Source organism: Protomyctophum parallelum (assembly GCF_964188405.1).
Source record: "Protomyctophum parallelum genome assembly, chromosome: 6".
NCBI classification, from domain to species: domain Eukaryota; kingdom Metazoa; phylum Chordata; class Actinopteri; order Myctophiformes; family Myctophidae; genus Protomyctophum; species Protomyctophum parallelum.
In genome coordinates this window covers 37884869-37911376 of record NC_139701.1, presented here as the reverse complement: position 1 = coordinate 37911376, position 26508 = coordinate 37884869, and the positions used below count along the sequence as shown (strand labels likewise).

General features: G+C 42.3%; 1 protein-coding gene across 1 annotated transcript in view; it reads right to left on the bottom strand.

Moving 5' to 3' along the window:
- Positions 1 to 9115: 9115 nt before the first annotated feature.
- The window catches only part of rgmd (RGM domain family, member D), an 18636-nt gene continuing 1243 nt past the window's right edge, over positions 9116 to 26508 (bottom strand). The window contains exons 2-5 of the mRNA XM_083767210.1: positions 21621 to 21661; positions 19222 to 19370; positions 14056 to 14567; positions 9116 to 11805 (exon numbers count right to left, since the gene is read on the bottom strand). Of these exons, the coding sequence (XP_083623336.1) occupies positions 11092 to 11805; positions 14056 to 14567; positions 19222 to 19370; positions 21621 to 21661 (1416 nt within the window). The 3' untranslated portion in view covers positions 9116 to 11091. The remainder of the gene's footprint in view (positions 11806 to 14055; positions 14568 to 19221; positions 19371 to 21620; positions 21662 to 26508) is intronic.

Below are 26508 nucleotides of genomic sequence, written 5' to 3'. Positions count from 1 at the left end.
ACGTCTATCCTTATCAAGGCCACCTCATTTAAGCAGGAGGCACACCTTGCATTAAGACAGCCATCAATCTAGCTATTATCAATCACGGGGAGGACTCACACACCACTATCTATTTATCTTGCCAAGTGCTCTATTAATATCAAATTAATTTCACCATTGAGAGTATCAATCACTCAAGGAGATTTTTCTCAACTCATTAGCTTGGTAATTGTCCTTGTTTACAGGATAAAGTGAAGGCATGATAGCTTGACGAGGGTGGATGGACAATCTATACAAACTTAAGTGCTTGCCTGCCTAACCCAATGCTACGTCCTCTATTACCACACAAAGGCCTCTATATGACTGGACATTCCATGTGTCTGTCATATAGTGACCCTGTATCACAGTTCAGGCACACAAAATTCAGAAACTTAACTTTGGTCCATTATTTCTCCACTTTAATAATACTAATTGGGTATTGTATTTTATATCATTTTAATCATTGATTAGTCGCCTTTACAATGAGGTATAGCCTGTATGGATCGGGCATTCGTGGAATGAGTAACACAGCTAAACGTGTGGGTAGTGCGCGTAGCGTGTGGCGTTGTGGTTGGTATTCACCCCTGCTTAGTGCAGAGGTTCCCAACCAACGGTACTTGTACCACTAGTGGTACTTGAGCCCCCCTCTGGTGGTAGACAGAGGAGTCGCCCAAAAAAGGAGGGGGAAAAAAGACAGTGGAATGAAATATTTATATTACTACAGGTAGTTCTTCTGACCAAGCAAAATAAGCAATTGGTTGAAATAGGCTATCCAGCTGTGCTGAAATGGGCATGACAGCACACCTAGCCGTTAATAGAAGATTTGAGAACGGATTCATCACATAGTTGTGCTGATTATTGATCAGACTGAGTTTTGTCATTATTAGCTTAGGAATGGAACAAAAAGGGCAGGTATACGCTCCTGTATTTGAACTAAATAACTACATTTATTATGGTGGTAACTGGGTATATATACAAATATTTTCTTAGGTTGCTTAGTGTATTGGATGAATGCACTCTCACACAGTAATAAGGACAAAAACAACACATATTGGCCATTTTTACACTTTAAGCCAGCGAAATTTCTATTTCATTAAAGGACCGCTACAGGAGAGTTATGAGCGCATAGGCGATGTCGGCGCCCGGGGCCTTTGGAAAGCAGGCATCAATAAATGAGTTAAGTATTTTTCCCTGGACAAAACGGGACACCCCCAAGTAAAAATCACACTAGTGTGAAGTGAAGGGGGCCCACTGTATTTATATTGGCCACATGACGGCTTAGTGTCCTAAATATCATTACAAATTACAATTTCCGCAATTCATTAAAGTCCATAGACTTGGCTGGCAAATGATTTACGTCACAAGTGCTCTAAACAAACATTAAAGTCCATAGACTTGTTTGGCTCTATAGTGCTCTAAACACACAATAAAGTCCATAGGCTTGTCTGGTCTTGCCTGGTGACGCGAGGTTATGCCTTACTAGGTCAGTTGGAATGTCAAGTTGACATGATCTAAGTTTGTAAACAGAAGAACATGTTATGTGCAGTGCTGGGGTCTGCCTCACACTGAGGAGACTCCATACATCAACACATCTGTCTGTTGAAATAAATGAGAGGCCGGTTACACAACTGTGTAAATGGCAAAGATCAATGACAAGTCAATTATACGGCAAGGCAGTTGATAGTCACTGTTGAGAGAGAGAGAGAGAGACAGAGACAGAGACAGAGACAGAGACACAGACACAGACACAGACACAGACACAGACACAGACACTCAGACAGACAGACAGACAGACAGACAGACAGACAGACAGACAGACAGACAGACAGACAGACAGACAGACAGACAGACAGACAGACAGACAGACAGACAGACAAAAGGCCTACATACATGTAGTCTGTAGACATTTTTGCCACCATGCCAGTCATGAACAAATACAGCCACACTGTCACAACTACCAGCAAAACCTCAGCAATCACAACACAAAGCGACACACATAACCTACTGTTTATCAGTCTTCAGTTGAATATGTAGTTTATGTACATTTGGAATTGATGGCTGTTATAAAGCCCAAAACATCTAGCTCAAACCAAAGGGAAAAATAAAATTCACTCAGACTCACATTATTGAGTGATCAAGAGCCACAAGAGGGTCATACCAAAGACTCAGGAAAATAGGACCCAGTGCCTCCCTGCTTGGCACTCAGCATCAAGGGTAAGTCCCTGCGACATACTAGCGTCATGTCCAGGGGGTGTACTTGTACATCAAGCTGCCTCACGCTACAGAAACAGGAAATAGGCTCCTGCCCTATGGGACTCATGGCTGGGCAAAGCTTACTTAAGAGCCACACATACTGTTCCCTGTTACAACTCACACCTTCAACGGCAGATTGAACACAACATACAAACTGTAGATTCACATCAGCATTCAACTCCAGAGCCAGAAACAGTGACTGAACATTATGTTTCATTGCCACCAAGTTATTGGATCCCAAAATTACAATAAACTACACCAGCTTGACATTTTTAATCACACTAGTATGCACACAGCAGACAACACAAGCAGCAGCAATGAAGCAAAAAGGTTCCTATACCTTGAGCCGTCTTGATGAGCCCTCCAGCCGCGTCTCCAGTCATGCATCCTCCACAGCTGGCTAGCTGGCCAGGCCTTTCCTCCCAGCATCAATGGCACCAACCAGCCTCATTCTCCTGGCTCTTCTCACTCAGCCTTGGATGTTTAGTAGCCCTACAAGAAGAACCCAATGCTATTGAAGTTTCTGACATTCTGACGACCCAGATAGCATGGGGTCCTAGCTGTTCCAGCTCCACCCTGCCACCGGGTACGCACACATAAATACACGTAAACAACTTCGGAAACTTCCTTCTGTGCTCTTTGACGGCTTCTTTTCCTTTGAGGGCTTCTGAATCTGTGAACTATAAGTACCTATAAATACCGCTGCGAATATCTCCTGTGGCGCGGAAGCCGTTAAGTATTTTTAATTTACTTTAACTTTGTTTGACCGATTTGGTCGCTTTGATTCTTTTTTCCTTCCTTGTTTATTGACTCCTCATTGTACCGCCTATCTGGCTAGCCAGATAGGCGGTAGCTATGACAGAGCAGATCAGAGGCAGGGACGTAGCCGGCACAAGCCAACCGCACATCGGGAGGCGGTACAATCGGATGTCAATAAACAAGAAGAATCAAAGCGACCAAATCAGTCAAACAAAAATACTTAACGGCTTCCGCGCCACAGGAGATATTCGCAGCGGTATGTATAGGTACTTATAGTTCACAGATTCAGAAGCCCTCAAAGGAAAACAGGCCGTCAAACGGCGCAGATACGATGTTACCGAACATATTTATGTCCGCGTTCCAAAATTCCCATACGAAAATATAGATACGCACAGGGACCCTACATAAAGTGACATCAAAATTTCAGAAAAGCTTTATGGAGGGTTCCGAGAGGGGCTAGATGTTTAGTAGGCCTACTGCACATAGCTGCTTCCTCGAAACGACCTGTTGTATAATTTAAATTAAACCATCATTGGTAAACAGTTAATAATGAGCCCTAATGCTAATTCTGCTGCAGGGCAGAATTATCTTTAGGGCTAACCTATGGACCAGAGATACCCCAAACAAAAAATCCCGCGCGCACACACGCAGGCGCACGTTAATGCTTAGCTAGCCCCGCTTCTGACATTTTTAAGACGTCGGCACGATAGAATGAGCTGACCCAGGGGGTCCCGAGAGGGGCTAATGCTTAGCATAGTTAGTTACTCACCTGGCATAAAGTTGCCAACAGCCAACTCATTCCCTGAAGACCATGTGTGTGTGTGTGTGTGTGTGTGTGTGTGTGTGTGTGTGTGTGTGTGTGTGTGTGTGTGTGTGTGTGTGTGTGTGTGTGTGTGTGCGCGCGCGCCCTTCTGTTTACAGCCAACTCACTTGCAGAATAAAAACAAAACGAGAAAGCAGTTTGTTTTGAAGATTAATTAACTTATCTTGTCACACACTTGTGACTGAGCAATTCGCACTTCCTAACCCAGAGTCCAGAGTGCACTCAACTTCCATGACTTACATTACGTTTTTACTAGTCCCAAACATTAAAACATAGTAAGTAGCAGTAGTAGTAAGGATCGTGTCCGTCTGATTGTTTGCAGCAGGACAGGTGTGAGTGGACTGGAGGGGGGGCGCCGGCGCAGCTACCGGAGGATTTTAAAGAGCCAGCTTGAAGCCTGCTCAGTGCTCAGGGAGTGTCTACTCTTCTAGTCTACAGTGTAGACTAGGGTATACTACACCAAAAATAGGCAATCTACAAAGCTCAGAGAGTCTACAAGCTTATGAGCATGTAGATCTGCTATATAGTAGCCTATGAATACTTTATACTTAATTAACATGCTTATTAATAACAACACAGGACAGGTATAGTAGGCTACACAGTCAAAGATTATGCTGAAAGGATAACTCTGCCACCATGTGGGATAATTGATTGATTGGTTGGTTGATTGATTGATTGATTGATTGATCAGTATTAACACAAAAAATCCCCAGGGGCTTGTTTCCATCTTTAACTTTTTTTGTATAATTACTTTGACATTATTTATGATAGTGAGGGATAGAGAAGAAGGGGACATGTATGCAGGCCTAATTGTGAAGCAAAGACCCTTATGTTGGATTTGAACAAGCTCTGGCTGCAGGAAAATGGCTCTTACCAGGTGAACTATACCCCTTTCTTTTTCTTTTTTTAATTACATTTTTGACAGTGTCTTGAGTGTACAGGGTTTGATGAGGTCTGGCCATATATGGAGCGTGTCTTGAGTGTACAGGGTTTGATGATCAGATCAACATATGGAATGTCAGGTCAGCTCCATATATGCAGATCTAGGTGATGATCCAGTCTTCTCCATGTATGGCTATCCAGGGTTTGATATGGTCAGTCTCGTGATCTTCATATATGGAGACAGCCATATATGGTGGCGTGACGTGTCATGAGGCGTGATGTCAGAAGTTGTGACCATATATGGAGGAGTGATGTCATGAGGCGTGACCATATATGGAGGCGTGATGACACGAGGCGTGACCATATATGGAGGTGCAGCCAACTGATGGGAGATGCAGGTTTTCATAGTAAACTGCGGACGCAATAAAAGTGAGGGCAGAAAAGTGAAGATGCCAAAAGTCATTGGCCGGAATGACATTGATTGGTTGAGCATGGTGATGTATGATGATGTATAATAATGTATGATAAGAGCGCCCTCACTTGACACGGGTGTGATTTAGATTTTTTTTAATAAGGGTAATAATAAATAAACATAGCTGCAAGCAGCTATAAGATGGGGTCAAGCCCAAAAAGAAAAATCACACTCTTGTGAAGTGAGGGATGCTCTTATCATCATTATCGTCAGACTCCATTCGCATGCATGTAAATGCAATTTCTGTGACGTGGCAAACTAAAGGCCGAAATGTGGATTGAGCGAATCATAACAATTTACAGGTCAAAGGTCTTTTGACGAATGAGTGTGAGCTTCAGTTCCTGAGGGATTCTCACGGCCCTCTAATATATTGCCGAATTTCGTGAGAAACGATAGCACAGAACTGCCAAAACGGCTAAAATTGTGAAATTTTCACAAAAACAAAAGGGGTCTAGCCCTTTGGGCATGACCCCTAATAATAATCAAACATTCTGATTCAGAGCCCACTAAAACTTTAGGCTAGCTGTTATCATCTAAAGCCCAATTTATGCTTTGCTGTATGACAAAAAAAATCGACAATCTACAATCTCACACTGAGCATATCTATGCTGTCAGATATTACATCTGAAAAGATCACGAAGCCGTGAGCTCTTTTGCTTTGATTATTACTAAAACGAAAATATTGTGCACGCACGCACACATGTGCACGCACACATGTGCACACACGCACACATGTGCACGCACACACAAGCGTACACACACACACACACACACAAGCACAGTTTACAACCTTACCGCAGACATATATGGAAAGTGTTCACCATCTACAGTATTTATGGGATGAAAAATGATAAGGCAAGCTGAATAGGGTGGCTTGGCAAATGTCATAAAAGCTGAGAGACGGGAGGTAGAGAAACAACCATTAAAAGATTCAATTGAGGCCATATACCCGTCATTGTGTTAACTAGCGGTCTGCCTGCCCTATGCCGACTCCCCAAGACAAGATTACAAGTGACAGCTGTTACGACTGTACCACAATTACCTCGCTCCCTCCCTCTCTATATTCCGTCTCCCCCTCCCTTCTGATATTAGGAATAGGGGTGATGAAGCACAGTAACCCAATGAAGACTTGATTTAGGCCATATGCCATGTGCTGAGCATGTAATGGTAAGTGCGGGCAAAATGGTGACACGTTTCATCACTGTCATCACTCTTCTCCCAAAATGTGTGGCTATCTGGAGTGGCATCTTTATTTGCAGAGATGAATATGGAGGATGAGGGAAGGTATGTGTAGTATATGAGTTAGTGCGAGCGAGTGAGTGACTCGGTCGGTGAGGGTTAGTGTAAAGGAGCGTCTGAATGATTGAGTGAGCAAGGAAAAGAGAGGTAGAGATGGGGGATTGATGTGAAAGAATAAAGCAATTTATTTGAATCTCTAGGCTGGGGTGAATTCACATTCAATTAAATATATTATCTTCAAACTATCAATAATTATAGCACCTTTACAGTCAAGTGAGACAACATATTACTGTCTAGATATGAGAGGACCAACAAAAGATTTACATTGCAAATTCTGAGGAAAATGCACATCCTGAAAAACTGGATTGGAAAGTGAATTGCACCAAAACGATGTACAATGTTTATCGGCAGCACGAACAGCAGAACACTATGCTATTTGTTGATTCCAACCTGATGTTAACCACAGACTAAATCCTATTTGGAGCCATACAGTTCTCTGGCAGACAGAGCACATCAAGCAGCCAAGCTCAGCACTGAGAACCAATGTTTCCACGAGGGAACTGAGATCATACTGTGGCTCTCCACTGCCAACTTGTCCACATCATCCTCTTGCTAAGCAAGAGGCTCATATGGATCAAGGACTCTGTCAAGATATGGCTTATCTTATGATTAAAACAAGCTGCCGTTATATGGACAGGTTTTGGTGCTGTCATTTCTGCTTGAGTTGAATTTTGTATAGGGCGTATGTGACATTTTTGACGAAACAGACTTTTATTTATCATTTTAAAGCTATATTAAGCTAATATGAGTTATATTAGATGGTAAAAGAATATGTTCATTATAATTTATTTATTTTTTAAATAAAGGCATGGTCAGTATCATGGTAGGTACCATGCCCGCGATCAAAGTCAAAGTCATACGATTTGTCACACACGTTACCGCAGTGAAATTTGTTCTACGCATTTGACCCATCTCTTGGAGCGGTGAGCCGTAGCCAAGGAGTGGTGAGCTGCAGCGTGCGCCGCGCTCGAGAATCAATTGATTAGTAGATTTGACCCCCGATCCAACCCTTTGATGCTGAGGGGAGGCACTGGGTCCCATTTTTACAGTCTTTGGTATGACCCAGCCGGGGATCGAACCCCGACCTCCAAGTTTCAGGGCGGCCACTCTAACCACAAGGCCACTGAGCTGGTGTTAATCATGCCAGTATCATATCACTATAATGGTCAGTATCATGTCAATATCATGTCAGTATCATGGTCAGTATCACGTCAGTATCATGGTCAGTATCATGCCAGTATCATGTCAGTGTCATAGTCAGTATGTCAGTATCATGTCAATAATGGTCAGTATCATGTCAGTATTATGCCAGTATCATGTCAGTATGATGGTCGGTATCATGCCAGTAACAGGGTCAGTATCATGTCAGTATGATGGTCGGTATCATGCCAGTAACAGGGTCAGTATCATGTCAGTATGATGGTCGGTATCATGTCAGTATGATGGTCGGTATCATGCCAGTAACAGGGTCAGTATCATGTCAGTATGATGGTCGGTATCATGCCAGTAACAGGGTCAGTATCATGTCAGTATGATGGTCGGTATCATGTCAGTATGATGGTCGGTATCATGCCAGTAACAGGGTCAGTATCATGTCAGTATGATGGTCGGTATCATGTCAGTATGATGGTCGGTATCATGTCAGTATGATGGTCGGTATCATGCCAGTAACGGGGTCAGTATCATGTCAGTGTTATGGTCAGTATCATGCAATTGTTTCATTCAGTATCTTTCCTGTTGGCTGCACTCCTTATGCTTACAGTATCATGGTCAGTATCATGCCACCAGTATAATGTCTATCAGATCACTGTCATGGTCAGTATGATGCTGCATGTCTCTCCCCGTCTTTCTCTCCCTCTTTCCTGTCATTATATATCAATAAAAAACTAAAACAAAAATCTCTCTCTATATATAATGGTCTATGTCAGTATCATTCAGTGTGACCACAGATTGAAGTCTAATCTATAAGTGTAGCTTGCTTAAATTTAATTTTTATTTTTTTTAATTAAATAATTGATCAATCAATGAAAACCTCACCTGTTAAATTCTGAAAATGTCATTTACGCCCTCAATGTTTTGGGACCATGTCATGCACCCAGCCATTTCATATATATTGCAGATTTTTTGTTGTTGTATTATTATTATTTTACTTAATTACTTAAATCTTTGTCATTAAGGTTAATTTATTAATCCATACGCATTTATTTAATCATATTTTGGCAAGAATTGACACAAAGAATATATTAGATTAATTAGTCTGATTAACCACTTATTCCTCATACTTTGTTGTACAATGGTGTACAAAAATAGATCTACATTCATCATGCTTCGAGACGTTGTGTCGCCATGTTTTTATAGTCACTCATTAGTCCTAATCAAGGCAAAAGTTTGAAATGATGGTTATATTGATTGAAATCACATTCCCCATGAGGCCTAGTATGGCTTTATAAACTGAACCCTCTTCAGTCCCTGAATGCAACTCACGTATGCCTGATTTATACTTAGTTGCAATCTGCTATTTACTATGCCTGGCCCTGAACGCAACCAAGTATAAATCTAGGCTAATCAAAAACTACTCAGCTATTAGTAAGTCAAACCGTAGCCGAACGTGTCCAACACTTTTTAATATGGAAAATTACAGATAGGGTACAACACATATTAGTTTACTCCTCTTATATGGACTTGAAATAATGAAAACTAAATCACAACAAAATGTAAAACATATTACAGTTAAAACATCTATACAAAGGCAAATGTACACAATATAAAACATATATACACTCTGTCAATATATTATTATATAGAGATTTCGTTTTTTTTTTTACTTTTAAAACTGGAAGCCAAAGCAGCTTGAAGAGGGAGTGTTTCCTTGAACCAACAGAAATATTACAGTTTGATATGCAGAACTGACGACATTATCACACCAAAACATCATGTGTTATTGATAGGTAGTATTTACGTACAGTTGTTGGATCCTGTGAAAGACATTAGAAGTACTGGAGAAAATATAACAGTCAGATAACGTGGAGTGTTACATGCATTGTTTGTGAAAACAAAGTGCTGAATGGTGTTACTGGATTATACAGGATCTAATATCCCCAAGAGAAACTCCTGCACTAAAAAGGAAAGACCATTTTCACCATATGTAACTCAATACATAATGAAATCATGACCCCTTTTTTTAAGATTATGCACTGTGAAGTATTTACCAGTACAAATGAAATATTTACAAAGATATATCATTCGGGCTAGCTGCCTTGGAATCAGCACAGACAATCATGTTAATAGTTTCACACATTTTTTGAAGAACAAAATATTAACTTTATCCGTTTAATCCAAGTGTATGGAAATGAAGTGAGCGTTGTTTACTTTAACCACATGAACCTTAGCGTCCCCATTCTGGGGTCACACTTTCGGTGAAAATAGCAGATCTACAATCGTACACCGTAACACGTTGTGAGCATCGTAGATTTGGCGATGTTCGGCATAGTGTAGAGCGATAACAGGAGGGGGCCTAGTATGGGCCCCTGGGGGACTAAATACATTGGGTTTAAGTGGTTAACCCCCAACTGACACCATGATTGCGTGCATTCAGGCTGCTACTCAAAATGAAGTGGCAAAATGAGTGAACTCACAGAGAACATGACAGAGGGGAGGCATTGGCATAATTATGTTTTCGAGTGCTAAATCCTTCAAATGGTTTAATGACAACAACAGGAAAACACCACAACATTCACAAAAGGAAAAAAAAGGAAAGGAAAAAGAAAAACATTTATAAAATGTCTGAACTCTGAGTCTAGCGCACTCTTTCGTCAAGCCAGTATTGCTTCCACTTTGTTATTTCTAGGGTTGGGCACCATTCACATTTGTATCGATACTGGTACAGTCCCGTACCAAACTGTACCTTATTTTGTTTTGAGTACAAACAGCTCAAATTCAACATTATAGAACATATTTGTTGTAATGGCTGCATGAGAATTATTTTCACTCAGATTAGCAGAGACACTGAAGGGGTTTGTGTGTTTATTCAAACTATTACAAGTAAGTAACACACGTTTGTACCTTAATTTTCATACAGACAGTATGTGAGTATAAGCTTCTGAAAACTAGGGATCCTCAAAATGTAAACCACATCTTTGGCGCATGTGCGCAGTTAATTAGAATTGTGACTTGGAATATTCTCTGTAAGGAGCTCAAAACATTTACATTAAGATTTTAAATGGAAATTGGGCAACTGCAAACTTCAAATCAACATTGATAATATGTATTCAGTACATACTGTATAACGCCATTGCATTGTAATTCAATTTTAAATAGTAAATTTAACAGACATGTGGTTTCGGGCAAACTTTCGATTTATGGAGAGTGATGCAGGGTATTAATCAATGTCACATAGAAGCCATTCACAGGTTTTTTTCTTTTCATTTTTTTTACCCACTCTCATGGTCCTGAAATGTGGTACCGATTGATCTAATGCGAATCGGTACTTAGTAGTACCGATGTCATTTGGTCAGTACCCTTAAGTTAAAAGTACCACGTTCGGTACCCAACCCTTTAGTTATTTCTGCATTTTTAAAACATTTTTTTACAAGAGCAGCAGAATGAGGAGTAGGAGTGTGACAAGAGGGGGGCCGTTGCTGGCTAGCGCTGCGGCCGCAGTGTGTGACACCCCTCGGCTGTTAACGTAGGGTGTCCTTGGGTTCTGCTTCAGTTTACTGGGAGGCAGCGCCTTCAGGTCCTCCAAGGCTCCGTAGGCCGCCATCGAGAACTCGGGGTCTCCCGTTGTCAATAAGTCAAACACGCAGGACTGGAAGTACACGTCCTCCACCTGCAGAGTCTCCCTACACTTGGCGGTGGCCCGCTCCACCGTGTAGGTCTGGTGCGGGGGCAGCAGTGGCCCCAGCTCCGTGTTGGTCCCCTGCCCGGGGCCCGGGAGACGCGGGTGCAGCTGGCTCTGGCGGCCCAGCGTGTGCTCCTTGATGAGCTCGTTGCGCGGGCAGCCGTGCAGGCAGAGCTGCAGCCCGGCGTTTTCCTCGGAGAAGTCCAGGGTGTCCTCCGGCATGCGGATGGCGAAGGTGAGGTAGCGGCCCACGCGCCGCACGATGATGGATGTGCCGATGTAGCGCGCTTGGATCTTCACCTGCCGGCCCCCGGTGCCACTCCGCTCCACAATCGCCAGGCTGCCACTCTCCCCGCCGCTGCGCGTCCCGTCCTGGAAGGCCGACGGGAGGTCTTTAGTGGTGGCCTGATAAACCTTCTGCTCCGTGCAGCCGAGGTAGGACTTGAAGATCACCGTGATCTGAATTGGGTAGAAACATGGAAGGAAATCGTTTTTATTTGATCATTCAGTGGATTTCTAATGCATCATAAATATAACATTAAGAATCTTGCTATATAATTAACGGAGGGCAAAACATACTCTCTCCCCATGCCTTCGGCCTGGTGGAGACAATAAATGTCATCCCCCATATCTCTACCATGCATTAGGTTTCAACAATAATATTTCTCCAACCCAACCCGAGTAGTACCACTTTCAGCCACCATGGGGCAGCAGTCAACCAATATTCCAATAGGTTGTGACGGTACTGCTAGATTTGAAATGTTCCAGTGAGTCATTCAATGTCTGTGTGCCTTTTCTTTCTAGCCGACAGACAGTGTTTTATCCTGTAGCATAAACCATAAGCAATAAAACTATGCAAATAGAAGACAAATAGAAGATAAAAGGGCATATGTTCCATTTGAATCATGTATTAAGTTACTAAACCAAGATAGACCCAATGAGCCACACACTTCCCAGAAATGTGTGGTCTCAGCATCACCTGAACCATTCTTATCTAAAACAAATTACTAATAATACTCTAAATGATGGCAATAAGCCCCGCATTCTTCCTTGAGTGCAGGATCAAACACACAGACAACTGTCTCCTCGCTTCATAACTCCATAAATCTTGCCTTTTACTACAACGCCTGCTCACTGACTGACCTCAATCTGGATCCCAGCCCAGATATGAAAAATTGGGGGCTGGTCTCCATTTCTTCAAAAAGGTATTTGACATTGGAGGTTGGCCATGGTTAAGTTTACTGTTACTGTGATACTGTATTTGATGGACGATTTTCTGTCTTAAGTCTGACAGTTGAAAACAGCTCCAATTCAAAAGCACCAAGGGGGCATGCGGGTACTGGCACAGGCATACCCAGACTACGGGTTTGCATTACTCTCCCCACCCAAATACACACTGGAAATTCCTTTGAAATAGTTTGCTCTGAAATCCCTGAACTCTCTGATGTACAGCCAACTTCAAAGCAATCATATGCAATGCTGCATGGCTTGTTTGCACCACCCAAACAGATATTCTCATCCTCCGATAAGTAAAATAAAAGGCCGGATTAAGAATCACCCAAAAGTATCAATATTGGCATTTAAAAAAAACTAAATGGGGGATTGAGGGGTGAGCACAGTAATCACCAAAACAACCAAAAATAACTTATTTAGAACTAATTTATAGGCCTACAATTTAATCATGACTATGACATTCTCAACGATATAATTGAGAGCATTTAAGACAAGCTGATTCAATCAGTGGGATCAAAACCTCTCCCCGCTGACCAATTATTCTTTTATTTTTCCACATTATTCCATATTTACACAAAAAGAGCCCAGTTAATTATTTGACCAGAGGGGTGAAAAAAACATTCCAGATCCTGGCGGTAGAGGAAAATGTTTGAGTGAACGTTAATCACTACCATATGACCACCCATGTGTTAAAGGTAGAGCGCTCAAGCATGTCTGTGATTCAACACGCCGAAATTACTCCCTCCCCTCCTCTCCTCTCCCATCCCCTCCCCTCCCCTCCCCTCCTCTCTTCTCCTCTCCTCTCCTCTCCTTTCCTCTCCCTGAGTATAGATCAGTGATTCTCAAAATATTACGATTTCATAAAATATATTTTTTTCTGTAATGAAAAACAAATTGTATTTTTTCTTTAAAACCTTGGACAATTGAGTTTTCGTAGTGAATTAATTGGAACTTAAAAGTATAGCCTACTACTTTAGTTGCCATTGATCCAAGACAGAACACAATCGATTGATTGATCATTAAAATAAACATGCTTAGAACGCTTTCATGATTTTCAAGTGGGCCCTGATCCAGAAAAGGTTGGGAAATGGGACCCTCTGCTTAGAACACTGGAGTCTCCTGAAGCACAGCCGACTGGTCATTAATTTGTATTAGTTTACACCGGTACAACTTTCTTAATATCATTATATGGCATAAGTGTTGTCTTTTACCGCTTTAAATCACTTAAGCCCCTACTTTATTCTTACAAACCAGCTCGCAAACGTGTCACACAACGCTTGTAGATTTCCGCGATGTTTTTTTATCTTCGAAATTTTAAAAGGAAAGAAGTGATGTTGTCACAGACTACAGTAAGTACAATATGATGGTCAAAACATGGAGATGGAGGTAATATGCTAGAAACATTGTGACGTTTGATGTCGTCCACATGGCCCAGCCCTACTGCCGTGTGTGACCTCTGACCCCATGCATGCTCACCTTGCTGGTGGCTGTGGCGCTGGAGCCCAGGACGACGGGCACGTTGGTCACCTGCACCGACAGGTAGCGGTTGTCGATCAGGGGCCACGCCCCTTCCACCTTGCAGGTCTGGAACTCGTCCCGGAAAGTTCTCAAGTGGGGGTCCCCGAATAATCCACAGTGGGCATACTTCTTCTGCAGACCCGCGGGTCCCGACGCCAGCACCCGACTCTCGTAATCGCACAGCTGGGACACGACCGGCCGGGACGTGCTGGCGGCCTTGCCGGAGGAGGTGGGCCCGTCGCTGGAGCAGTTGTGCTGCGAGAAGAGCTCCTTGATGCGGAAGACGGCCGAGTGGTAGACCAGGTCTCCCCTGCAGCTGCGCGCCGTGCGCCGCGTGCACAGGTCGTAGGCCCGCAAGGCAATGCAGTAGTCCATATCCGTCAGCCCCTCGTCCTGCAGACCACTAGAGGGCGACGTGGAGGACACGTACTCTGTATTGCAACGCTGGATTCGACACTGCTGGCAATGAGCTGGAGAGGATAACAGGGAAAGACCGGTCAGTTGTACTCTTTTTGTCATGGAATTGTTACATAATTAAAACACACACAAAAACTACATTCTGCTTAAGAATGGATATACAGTACATACAGTAGATACAGTACATACTAGAGGATTTAGAGAGTAAATGAAGAGTGGGCAAACTTTCCTACTATCAAGTTTAGCTCAATCAGGAGAGCCATTAAACTCCAAATAGGTTAGCCCACACGACCATGATCCCACCCTCTGCTACAGTCAAAACGCATTTCCCCCAACTAGCCCTCACAGAAATAACATGAAGCTTCGCTGCAGGAGGAAGCCAGCCCGTGTAGTTTGCTTAGGGGTGTTGAATGTGGTTTGGCCGTCACTGAAGCAATAGGACACCATTAGGCTACGATGCATGGCGACGTACAGAATATTCTGTAGGTGAAGCTAACAGACTCAGGAGGTAAAGCACAAAGACCTATGCTTGTTCAGCCAGTCATGGCCCAAACAGCTGGCTGAGGAGACCAGCCATGTAGAGCACACGGAATGTTGCTATGGTACACAGTTAAATCCTCTGTGTTCATTTAACACTGAGAGTGGACATATGTACTCCACTGTACTTGTAAGGGTCCATTTGGTTACATGTGTACACAAATGGATAAATTACAACTGCCTGTGTGCAGCAATGGTGGTCTGAGCCAGGCTAGTGGAAGCGGAGAACAGGGAAAGGTGGAAACTGGCAATATAATAAGAGAAGGAAGACAATAAGGAATACAGGAGGGTGGATCAGCAGAACTGTCTGGATCAAAATGTTCATAAAAGCATTAAAGCCCCATTCTGCTCTCTGTTCAGAATCAGTACACCTACGACTGCATGGACAGACACGCACACATAAAGACTGGGAAACCGAGACAATTCATGAATCCTACAAACTCATAAATTCTACCAACTCAAAGCATATGAACATTCTTGCTCACTGTCTGGGACTTACATTTTTGTAATAGCTGCAAATGTGATGGCACACAAGACTGATTTGCAATGAATTGTCAAACGTTTTAAACTTCAGACTGTAGCTGTAGCGCCACCATTAGGACTATACAGTATTGGCCCACAATGGCAGTTGAGGAAGTTTGGCAAAGGACTGGATCTGTGTGCCAAGTTTTGTTCATTTTCATGCATGGGAAGGCAGATTTCCTGGTTAGATAGAAATTAAAATCAGAAATACATGCCTGACCCCCAATTAACACAGAGGATTTTAATGTGTATTGACTAAATCACTGGTTGTAACTAAACTGAAGCGTGGGGACCCAAAGGTCCTTGAGGGGGTTCCAGGGGGTCCCCAGCTAAATGAGGAACAGGTTAAACACTTAAGCCCCATTTTATTTTGTGGCTTCTCTAAAATATCCTATCTACAAGTTAGCTTTTCATGGCAACAAATCTTCTCTTGTGGGCGTTCCTGGCACAAAATATTTTCAAATCGTGGTCTGTGACCAAATTCATATCAATTTGGGGGTTGTTGACATGAAAATATTTGAGAAACACTAAATTCAGCATTTCCAAGAACATCTTAAGATTTCTTCTGGAAAATTGCCTCACTGGTGGCAATTTCACAGCACAAGCTCTATCTATGCTTTGGTTAGTATTGGCAATATGTCCAATTGTCAGCCTCTCCCCCTTACAATGAACAGAATGATTGGATTCACATAATAAACAGTGGAGTTCCAGATAAATAATGCTTGCTGCCCAACATTTACTGTAGAATGGTCGGAAAGGATCTTCACTCTTCCCACCTGTTGAAATGCCATCGACCGTTTCAAACAGAACGCGGTTAAGAAAAAAAGGGGACAAAAGAAAGAAAGGACACATGGAGCATTCAAATTACTTTTAAGTGGGAGAATGTTTTTAAACCAATAGTTTATCTACTAAGTCAGTCCCTTCTCTACAAACAGTCTGTCTGGACAATGGCAAAGTGATAAGCACAGAGATACAAATCTGGGTGGGTGTGAGGTGAATCTTCCTTCCACCAAGGCTTAAACTGATGAACGCCTCTCACAGTCTCTACCATTCAACATGAGCATCTAAGTAACTAAGTACATTTACTCAAGTGAACTTTTTTTTTTTTTTACTTTACTTGAGCATTTCCAATTTTCTGTACTTTCACTTCTGCTCCACTAAATCTCAAGAGGCAAATATAGTACTTTTTACTCCATTACAATTATTTGAAAAGTTAGTTACTAATTCCTTTTAAGATTTAGATTATTACAAAATGTACATTAATCACTTAAATCTTATATGTAATACTGTACTCTTTGGCTATTTGAAAAGTGTTGTGAGCTTGTTAGATTTGCTATTTCAAAAGATTATTTTATACATAATATTGAACTTGTGAAATGGGACATTCTGCACAATGTGTCCTTTTACTTTTGGTAGGCTATTTCGATGCCCATACTTTTGTATTTTTACTCAAGTACATTTTGAACACAGAACTTTTACTTAAGAAAACAAAGAGTATTCCATGTTGTGGTACGGACACTTTGTCACTCCACCACCAGTGGATAAAAGTGCGGATAGAGCATGAGGGGTCATGTCAGAGGCATTCTACATCCCTCCTCTGAATTCCACCCCCCCCCCCCCCCCCAGAACTGAGGTCACCCATGTCTTGCTTTTGATTGACAGTTTGTGACAATTACTGCCTATAGGGGCATCAATAACCAAGCTCCTCTCTCAAAGGGGTCTTTATGGTCTGCCAGTTACTGGGTTAATGTGACGACCATATGGGGAACATGGAGCAAAAACTTAAAACTCACAATAGTGTGTGTGTGTGTGTGTGTGTGTGTGTGTGTGTGTGTGTGTGTGTGTGTGTGTGTGTGTGTGTGTGTGTGTGTGTGTGTGTGTGTGTGTGTGTGTGTGTGTGTGTGTGTGCACACACAGGCTATCACTGATGGTTAACATTAATAATAGTTTTATTATGCTCAAGTGACATGTGCTGAAATTGTACTAGGCGTAATTTTATGACTAACTCTACACTATAACCAAAAGATGTGGTATAGTTTGACAGCAAAGCATTAGACTATTTTTTACAACACATACTATAGGATGATGTGAGTCAGGAGTTCGGTTTAAAAGGTTTAGCCTAAAATGCAGTGAGTGAAAGCGCTGGTCATATTTTCATGAACTCAAATCAAGCTTGGGCAACTATTCAAATTCCAGGGACACATAATGCAGCACATTTAACAAGGTCAAATGTGCAAAACGACTTGGACAACTAGTCACTACAGTGGACACAGCACTGATCTAAACATGCATGCGAGCCATCGACATCTATTGTAAACTTGTCATAACACAATAATAATCTGAATCTAAAGAGCTTTGTACAATCGTGTTTAAAATAACACAACAAGCATTCAGCAAATCCCCACGCCGTGTTCCCATTTAAAAAAATAACAGTTTTCTGAACCCGTTTCCCGGCTACAAGATAGATGGTTTATATTATATGCAGCGTGCATAGTTCCAACAAGTCGTTACAATGTAACAAAAACAATTGCCATTGGCAACAAAGTATCAGATCATCAAGCAAACATTTCCCAACATAACAAGCAAGCCTCTGCACGCACGTAGCAGCAGCAGTGCTGAACCATCCACACGTTCTTCTGTTCGGAGGAGGGAGGCCGAGGAGAGACAAGTTGGAGTGGACCCCATGCATGCATGGTAGCTAACAAATGAACCATGAATGAGCCAGGGGGACAAAAACACGGCCGAGAACTTCACTAACTCCACGAATCTAATAAAACACGTACAACCTCCAGTATGAAGTACACTAGTGCGACCACGACTCAAACAAAAATAACTAAATGGCCTGCTATAATGTTTTAGTTTTGGTTGGCTTTACTTTAGCGTTTCTCCCCCCCAAAAGAAAACAATTAATTTTCGCTGGATAAACTTGCGGGACAAGAAGAGAGGGAGCTGCTATCAACGCTATGCTAACTGTGCCTGCGAGCTTGGGAAAAAAATAGCTGATCTACAAGCTCACAAGGCGTCGCGTCCGTGACGCCTTGTGAGCTTGTAGATCGGCTATTTTTCGACGCGCGACACCGTCGCGTGGCGAGGTATAAACAACAAAAGCGTTAGCATCAACTTCGCCGTCCGCACTCACTCACTCCGCACCTTTTTTAATCTATCTAGGATCGATAAACATACGGTTTGAAAGACGATCGATCGGTGACAAAATCTGGATACCTGGAGGGGGAAAGTGGTAACAATGTGGCCAAAAACAGACAACAACAAAAAGAATGTAACTCGAGAAGTCTGTTTCACGTTCAGCGTTGTTGTCGTTTCAACAAGACCAACGCTGTCTGGAAACGACCAGTTTATTTATTTTATACATTATTATCAACATTGATATATATATCTCATGTCTAAATACAAAGCTACGCTAAACTCCCACATATGTTAATAAAACTGTTATAAACTATTTAAATAGCGTGGATCGGTGGACTTTTCTTTTTAGACAAACCGAACACACGCCAGGGGGAAAAAGTTTTCCATCTCTCCACCTCCATATTATTCCAGGGTGCGGGGACTGACTGACTGTGACTGGGAGTATGGGGGAAATGTTTTGCATGCAATAATATTACAGAAAGACTGGGGCTCTTGTCTTCTTACCTGGTCGAAACAGCAGGGAAAGTAAAACCATCGTCAACGTTATACAGGTCCAAAGCTGCCGCTTAGCCAAGTTGTGAGGTCCGCTTCTCCCCATACCAATCCATTCAGTTAGAATGGAGTTCCTCGACTGCTTCTCATCGACGCTAGAGCTGCGGGAAAATTAGAAGGAGAATTGGTCTCCCTGCCCAGGCGCTGTCATTCAAAAGGGGCCCTGTCTGTCTGTCTGTCTTCGGGGCGGCTCTACGGCGGGAGGAGGAGGGGTCTAAACGTGGAGAGACTCCACGCGCAGGGGCCAATGAAACACTAATAAAGTATGCTCAGCCTCTAGCCATTTGCTGTTTACACAATAAATAATAATAGTGATAAATTAGGTAAATAATAAATTAATGTATTAATTTAACTCAGAGCGTGTAGCCTACTGCAAATGTAAAAGGTCCATTTGCTTAGGGCCTGAGGCCGATTCTACAAATACCTTAATAAATCAGTAATGGGGACTCTTGCAGTCAGCAAGACTGAATGACACTCTTCACATAACAATGGAAGCATTGCAAAAACTAATGGTAAATACTTGAGAAATGATAATGTATGGTCTTGATATCCATATATCAGTTCACCTATGGTGAACAAAAAAAAGAAGAAAGATTCTTATAGGCCTATATTCAATATAGTCAGATGTTTTAAGAATAGCCAACACTTTGTCATGCCGAAATCAAACAGGCTATTAGAATGTGACAAAAGTTTTCATGCCAACACACTTTTTGCACTACAAAGCACTCAATGCAACTGTCCTGTGATCCCCAACAGGCTGCAAGCAAATGGCCTGATGGGAGCAACTGGCTTTGTGTGTGTGTGTGTGTGTGTGTGTGTGTGTGTGTGTGTGTGTGTGTGTGTGTGTGTGTGTGTGTGTGTGTGTGTGTGTGTGTGTGTGTGTGTGTGTGTGTGTGTGCGTGACGTGACGTGACGTGTGTGTGTGTGTGTGTGTGTGTGTGTGTGTGTGTGTGTGTGTGTGTTGAATGTTATAAGCACCACTTTCCTCACCTGTTTTCTCACTTAGAACAATGGTGCTCAAATAATGGAACCTCGTTTGCATACAGTTTGTTTTGTTTCGCAATAGTAGGCTAGATACACTGCATTTCAACAATCAAATAGGCTATTATAGATGTGTAATTGAGCTTGTGTCACTTTGATAGACAAAACCAATGTGAAAGTGTGCTGGGAAGAAGATACAACATGATAACTGTAGGAGTAGTGGAAAAAATAATGACTGTGGCTGAGAGCTAAGTCTCAGTATTATGTATAAGTGACCCATAATGTTGCACGCATGTGGGGATTTCTTCCATGCTTTTCATAGCTGAGGTCAATAAACTCTAAAGTCTTCTTTTCTGGTGTACATGTGGTATTCAGACAGGCAGCAAAGGATGGACGTTGCATGCTTTTATCACTCTCAAATCCAGAGAAATATACCCTCCATGAATTATTTTTCTCTCAACAAACCTCTGTGCACTATTAGTTTTTCCATTACATTTTCAGTTAGCAACTTGTATGTTACTCTTTTTCCCTTTGTAGCCAACTTTCCATCTCTCTCTCTCACTTCTTAAGCAACACTCTGTCTTTCATTTGCACAGCTGCTGCTACGCAGGACCATCTGCAAGGCACACAGAATCACCCGCTTTCAGCCTTTTGCTCGAGACACTTTCTGCGGTTCTTGTGCCACGCGCATGAAGAATTTTAATGGACTGGCCAAAGTGCTGGCTCAAATAATGGTTTAAAGAAAATCAACAGTATAATGCTGTGCATAAATTGCTAGAATTGGATTATAACGCCAGACTTTGCTTTGATACAACTTAACACATCTTGGTTCTGTGGGGAGCTTTGGCTCTCCGCCTCCCTCCTGACTTTATGAGGGAGAAGTGAACCCGGACAGTTATTGGATCACTGGTTTCTCTATACACATGCTGGCTCCTCCGGGCTGCACAATTGTGTGATTCAGGTGGCCTGTCAGTCTTGTGAAAGGTCCTCACAGGCCCATGTTGATGTGGGACTGATATATATGGTGGAGGGGGAAACGAAGACAGCTCAACCCAAGTGGAACGTTTGGATTGTTCTGTGCTGCCAGAAGGGCCCCCGCCGTCACACTGGATCCAGTGTGCCAGGTCTATCCCCCAGAGGGCTCTACCTTACTCTGTTTGTTCAGCTAATTTTGGAGGCTTGGTTGGTTGATCTGCTTTATGGCTGTGCTTTATGGTCGCATTTCAAATTCCCTGAGCAGGTTATAACGCTTTATATTCGACCATGACTGGAAGGCCACGATGAGGCCAGTGACGCAGTGTGGCAAAGGGACAGTGGGGCATAAATATACACAGTGGGCGGTTAAAGAACGCATGCCAGACGTTTCTCACCTGTTATAAAGCTTATCTTCAAGATCAACTGGTGACATCTCCTGGGAAAGAAAATATGTCGGTTTGTTGATTTGTGTTTATGTTGGCTTAAGATAACATTTATAAAAGAAAAATGTGTCTGCTGTGCATCCACATAAAATTCAAACTATATGCACACTATAGGATTGATACTGGCAAAACAAAATATGTTTTTAATAGTCTTTCATAGTGTATATGACTTCAATTTCTGTGCGTATTTCATCAATTTCAGAGGCAATAAAATTGCTTTGATGTAAATGATACGCAGGTTTCTAATCCTTGACTAGCCTCAATAGACAATTGTCTCCTACTAAATGAACTGAGTCTTCTCATTGAGGAGCTGATGGGACTTTGGCATCATTGAAACACAGCCCAGTGAAGCAAACAGCTAATTGATCCAGGTGGACGGTCAGGATGAATTCTTCACATGAAAGAGACCCCCTATAGATGGTCCGTCGAGCTTGATGGGTGCAGAAAGACCCCTTTCTTCCCCTCTTTCCTACTGAGCATATTGCATTGCATGACCCAGCAAATATGCATATTCCAGAGCCACTTCTCAAAACAAGTAGGAGGGGGGGAGAGAGGAGAATGAGCGTAGGTGGATTACTTGGATGTATTGGGTAAAAACTCAAGGCTAATGCCAGAACTTTCCCCTCTTGACGCTGTGGCTTGTTACAATAGAAAATGAAGTCAATGTGTTTGTATATAACAGTCTGCGTTGAGACTCGAGCTCAAGAAAAAAGGGCTCAGCTGGGAAAGAGAAGTAAAAGAAAGAAAGTAAAAGTAAGGAGAAAGATAATAGAGAGAAAGAAAGTTATTGATTATAACATGATCAAATTGAATGGATGGTTATAAATTAATTGGGTAGAATATCTGAAGTTGGTATACAGTAGTAGGAACAGCGACACAAGAATGTTTGATAAAAACCCAGAGCACAGAATGAAAGATATAGCAGAAAAGCAGTTCGAATTCTGATAGGACCCCAAACAATTACAATACGGAGCAGAAAAAACAAGACTGACTCAGTATGACTCAGTACTGACTGAGTATGGGTTTTATGTCGTTCAAACTATAGGTTTTATGGGTAAGTCTCCCATTGGTTTAGAATCATGAAAAAGTGTCCACTACGGTCGCTACTAGAGGTACTAGCAAATGTAGTCCAGGCGCCTGGAAAAACGTCCTATACATTTTTACCATTATACTATGAGCTGAGAATTCAGCTAGGTATGCCAGAGACTCTTTAGGAGTGTGTTGTAACAGAAAGGAAAGCTAGAGAGAGAGAGAGAGAGAGAGAGAGAGAGAGGGGAAAAGTAGAGAGGGGGAGAAAAAAAAGAAGGAGCAAGGGATTGGGTTTCCTCTGACTGTGTGTCTGGGCAGCTCCACATGGTCCTCATTAAGGTCCTCACACTGCGGGCCCAGCACCACACCACGCTGCTTGTTTTTGTTATTAGACCCATTGCGCTGTGGTCGGGAGGAAACCAGAAAACCGGGCCAGAGCAGGACCATCTCCTCACCTCCGTGCCACCACCCTCTCCTCCCCCCAAACCACCACCATGAAACCAAAACTATATGCTGACGTCACGTTGATTACACGCTCTATGTTGTTTATGCATTTGCAAATTGCTGAATATTATTATATTAGCCCACGGTTTTAGATGTTTGTTTTTTTAAATCATACATTATATCATATTCAATATTTTAAATCCGATCAAATATATTAAATATTACTTTACACATTACATTTCAAGCATTTTGAGCATTTAAAAGAAACTTAAATTGGCATAGTTTGTATCACATTTACGCATCCAGCAGCGCATGCAATCATGATTCTTGCTTGTTGACAAAACTGTATTCAGAATGTCCTTCTGTACATGAAGGAAATTGTTGATGTCTTGGGCTTGTGATTTTTCTGTTAGATTTTATGCCAATCTGGATTTGTCAACTGAGACATGTATCGTGTTCCTTCTGAGGCCTGATAAGATCAGAGATTGGAATCTGAAGGAGCACGCGCCCTCTCCAGCCTCTCCAGCCTCCGCCAGCACCGCACAGTTATTGAATTTTAAACAGGAACCAGAACAAATTGGCAGTTTTTTCCCCCTCCTAAGGGCCCCTGTTTGAATCGAAGTTGCCTAATTTGGTGGGGAGAGAGAGAGAGAGAGAGAGAGAGAGAGAGAGAGGATGGGGGGGAGGGGGGAGTGAGAGAAACAGACATGCAAGATAGAGAAAAACGGAGAGAGAAAGAGACCAGAAGAGGAGTGTGTGGCTGGTTTCAGGCCTCACACTGTGAGAGGGGAGAGCTGTTATCTCAGCAGAGATAAGACACACTGTGGTGTGTGGGTGCATGCAGGGCCGCGCTGATAGCATCTCCACTCAAGGATTCCACTTACGGCCCCCTGATTGATACCTGACAGAACACAGAGGGGGGGCTTACACAGTGTTTTCCTAGGTACCTCTCGGTAGGTATCCATGCATGCAGCTGTTCGCCGTGTTCCCTTGGATCTCTTGTCTCTTTGTAAACAGGCACGCTCACACAACTTTGGTGCACTAGCTGTCAATTTAACCCTGGAAGTGTACAGATGTAACAAAATGAATACATACAAAAGGACACTGAGGACTTTACAGTGTGGTACATCTGTGTAATGTCAGTGTGCCTGTTCACCCATTGCAAACTGAAGACTTAAGACCTTATATTTTTATTGTAAATAAAACAAATACAAATCACCTGAGATCTTAATGCACTTTTTTTTTATACTTATTCTCTCTTCGTGTTGTCTCCACTCTAAAGTGTTTAACACAGAATCCTTCTCTTCTCAATACTTCCTCCTTCCTTTTCTTCTTTTCAACGGAACAAACGTTGTTGACACAGCACCAAGCCCTGTGCTCGTGAATAGACAGTCGACTGACAGGTAACCCTAGCTCTGAGGTCACGGGGTCATCCTGGCCATGATGAGGGATGATGGGTAAAATAAATGGAGAGAGCAGCGCACAGAGGAACCTCTGATCAGCTCAACCTAAAGGGAGAGAGTTCAGGGCCATTTGGCCTCTGACCTCTCTAGACCCTGTACTACCTGTGTTTGTGTGCCCCTCTCTCTCTCTCTCTCTCTCTCTCTCTCTCTCTCTCTCTCTCTCTCTCTGTGTGTGTGTGTGTGTGTGTGTGTGTGTGTGTGTGTGTGTGTGTGTGTGTGTGTGTGTGTGTGTGTGTGTGTGTGTGTGTGTGTGTGTGTGTGCGCGCGCGCGCGTGTGCGTACAAACCTCTCTCATAGCCACCTCTAACAACCCAAGATATCCTATCCTTTTATTATGTTGTGCAATCTCTTCCAAATCCGCAGTTCAAGTGGTTAAGAATCAGTGCAGTGTGAGCTTATTCCAATGCACCACCATGTTTAAACATGCCTGGTCTTTTCTCTCTCTCTCTCTCTTGGCACCCCTCCCCCATTCCCAGACACCTGAGGCAGGGTGCATTACAGAAACAGTTAGGGAACAAATTGCTCAGTAATGACTTTTGACAACTCTCTTTCCACTCCAAAATGAAATAATACCCCCTGAAAACTCACCACTGAATACACAATGACAGCTATAGTCTCCGTTGCTCACTTGACTTTTAGCTTGCACAAATGCATACGGTAGTAAAGAGAAAATACATAGACCTACATACGGTACGTACAGAATAGGTCACCTCTCCCGCTTTTAGATTTATGTGTGCTTTGTTCAGACTGTAGAATGAAAATCTGATTTGTTTCTCAAATCTGATCTTCAGTATACCGTCCGCATTTATTTGCAAGCGATCAGATCAGATGTGTGTACTCAGACATTGAAGCCGTTTTTATGATCTGTGAATATCTTGTTCTACAACCTTTGTTTGTTTGGATACCGTTTGTTATTTTACTTGCAGATCTATTATTGTATGCGGCAGGACAGTTGTCCAATGCAGCACTGGTTGCTGTGGTAATGATGTGACGACATACTGTAGGCATGAGTAATGCTTACGGTAACTCTGCTGTCTCTGGTGTTGCTTGCCAAAAATAGCAGATCTACAAGCTCATTGTGACACGTTATGAGCTTGTAGATCTGCGTGTCAAGACTGAGACACGTCTTTGGAAATAACATAATAACGTAGAAATAGTTACAAGTTAAATTCCAGTATTCAAAATGTACTTGAGTAAAAGTACAAAAGTATTGGCATCAAAATATACTTAAAGTACCGAAAGTAAATTCACAAGTTCAAAATGTATAAAAATCTTTTGAAAATCGCAGATCTACAAGCTCACAATGCATTGTATCGCGACGCATTGTGAGCTTGTAGATTGGCTATTTTCAAATAGCCAAAATATACCGTAGGGATGAAGTGGTTAATGATAATCTAAATATGAAAAAACTATGGAAAATTGGAGATACAGAAGAAAGTAAATTAAGACACCACAAAATTGTGCTTAAGTACATTACTTGAGTAAATGTACTTAGTTTCTTGAGTTTACACCACTGCCGATGGAATCAAATGTGATTCAATAAAATGTCCATGTTTGTTTGCTCTTGATTTTGTTGCTAAAACTGACCTGATTCCAAATCTGGGCTGCCAGTGTGAACATAGCCTTCAGTGACCAAAACACTGAGCCTTTCAAACACCACATGTTCTCCATGCTGTCACACACACACACTCAGAAAACAATTTTCTTTGTTACCTCTCCCTCTCTCTCTCTCTCTCTCTCTCTCTCTCTCTCTCTCTCTCTCTCTCTCTCTCTCTATCTCTCTCTCAGAACTGTAATCCTATAGAATAGACCCATCTACAAATTAGTAAACTCTTTCAACATTTCGTTTTCTTGATTCGTTTTTATGTGATTATACACACTATATAGAAAAGGCATGCAGGGAA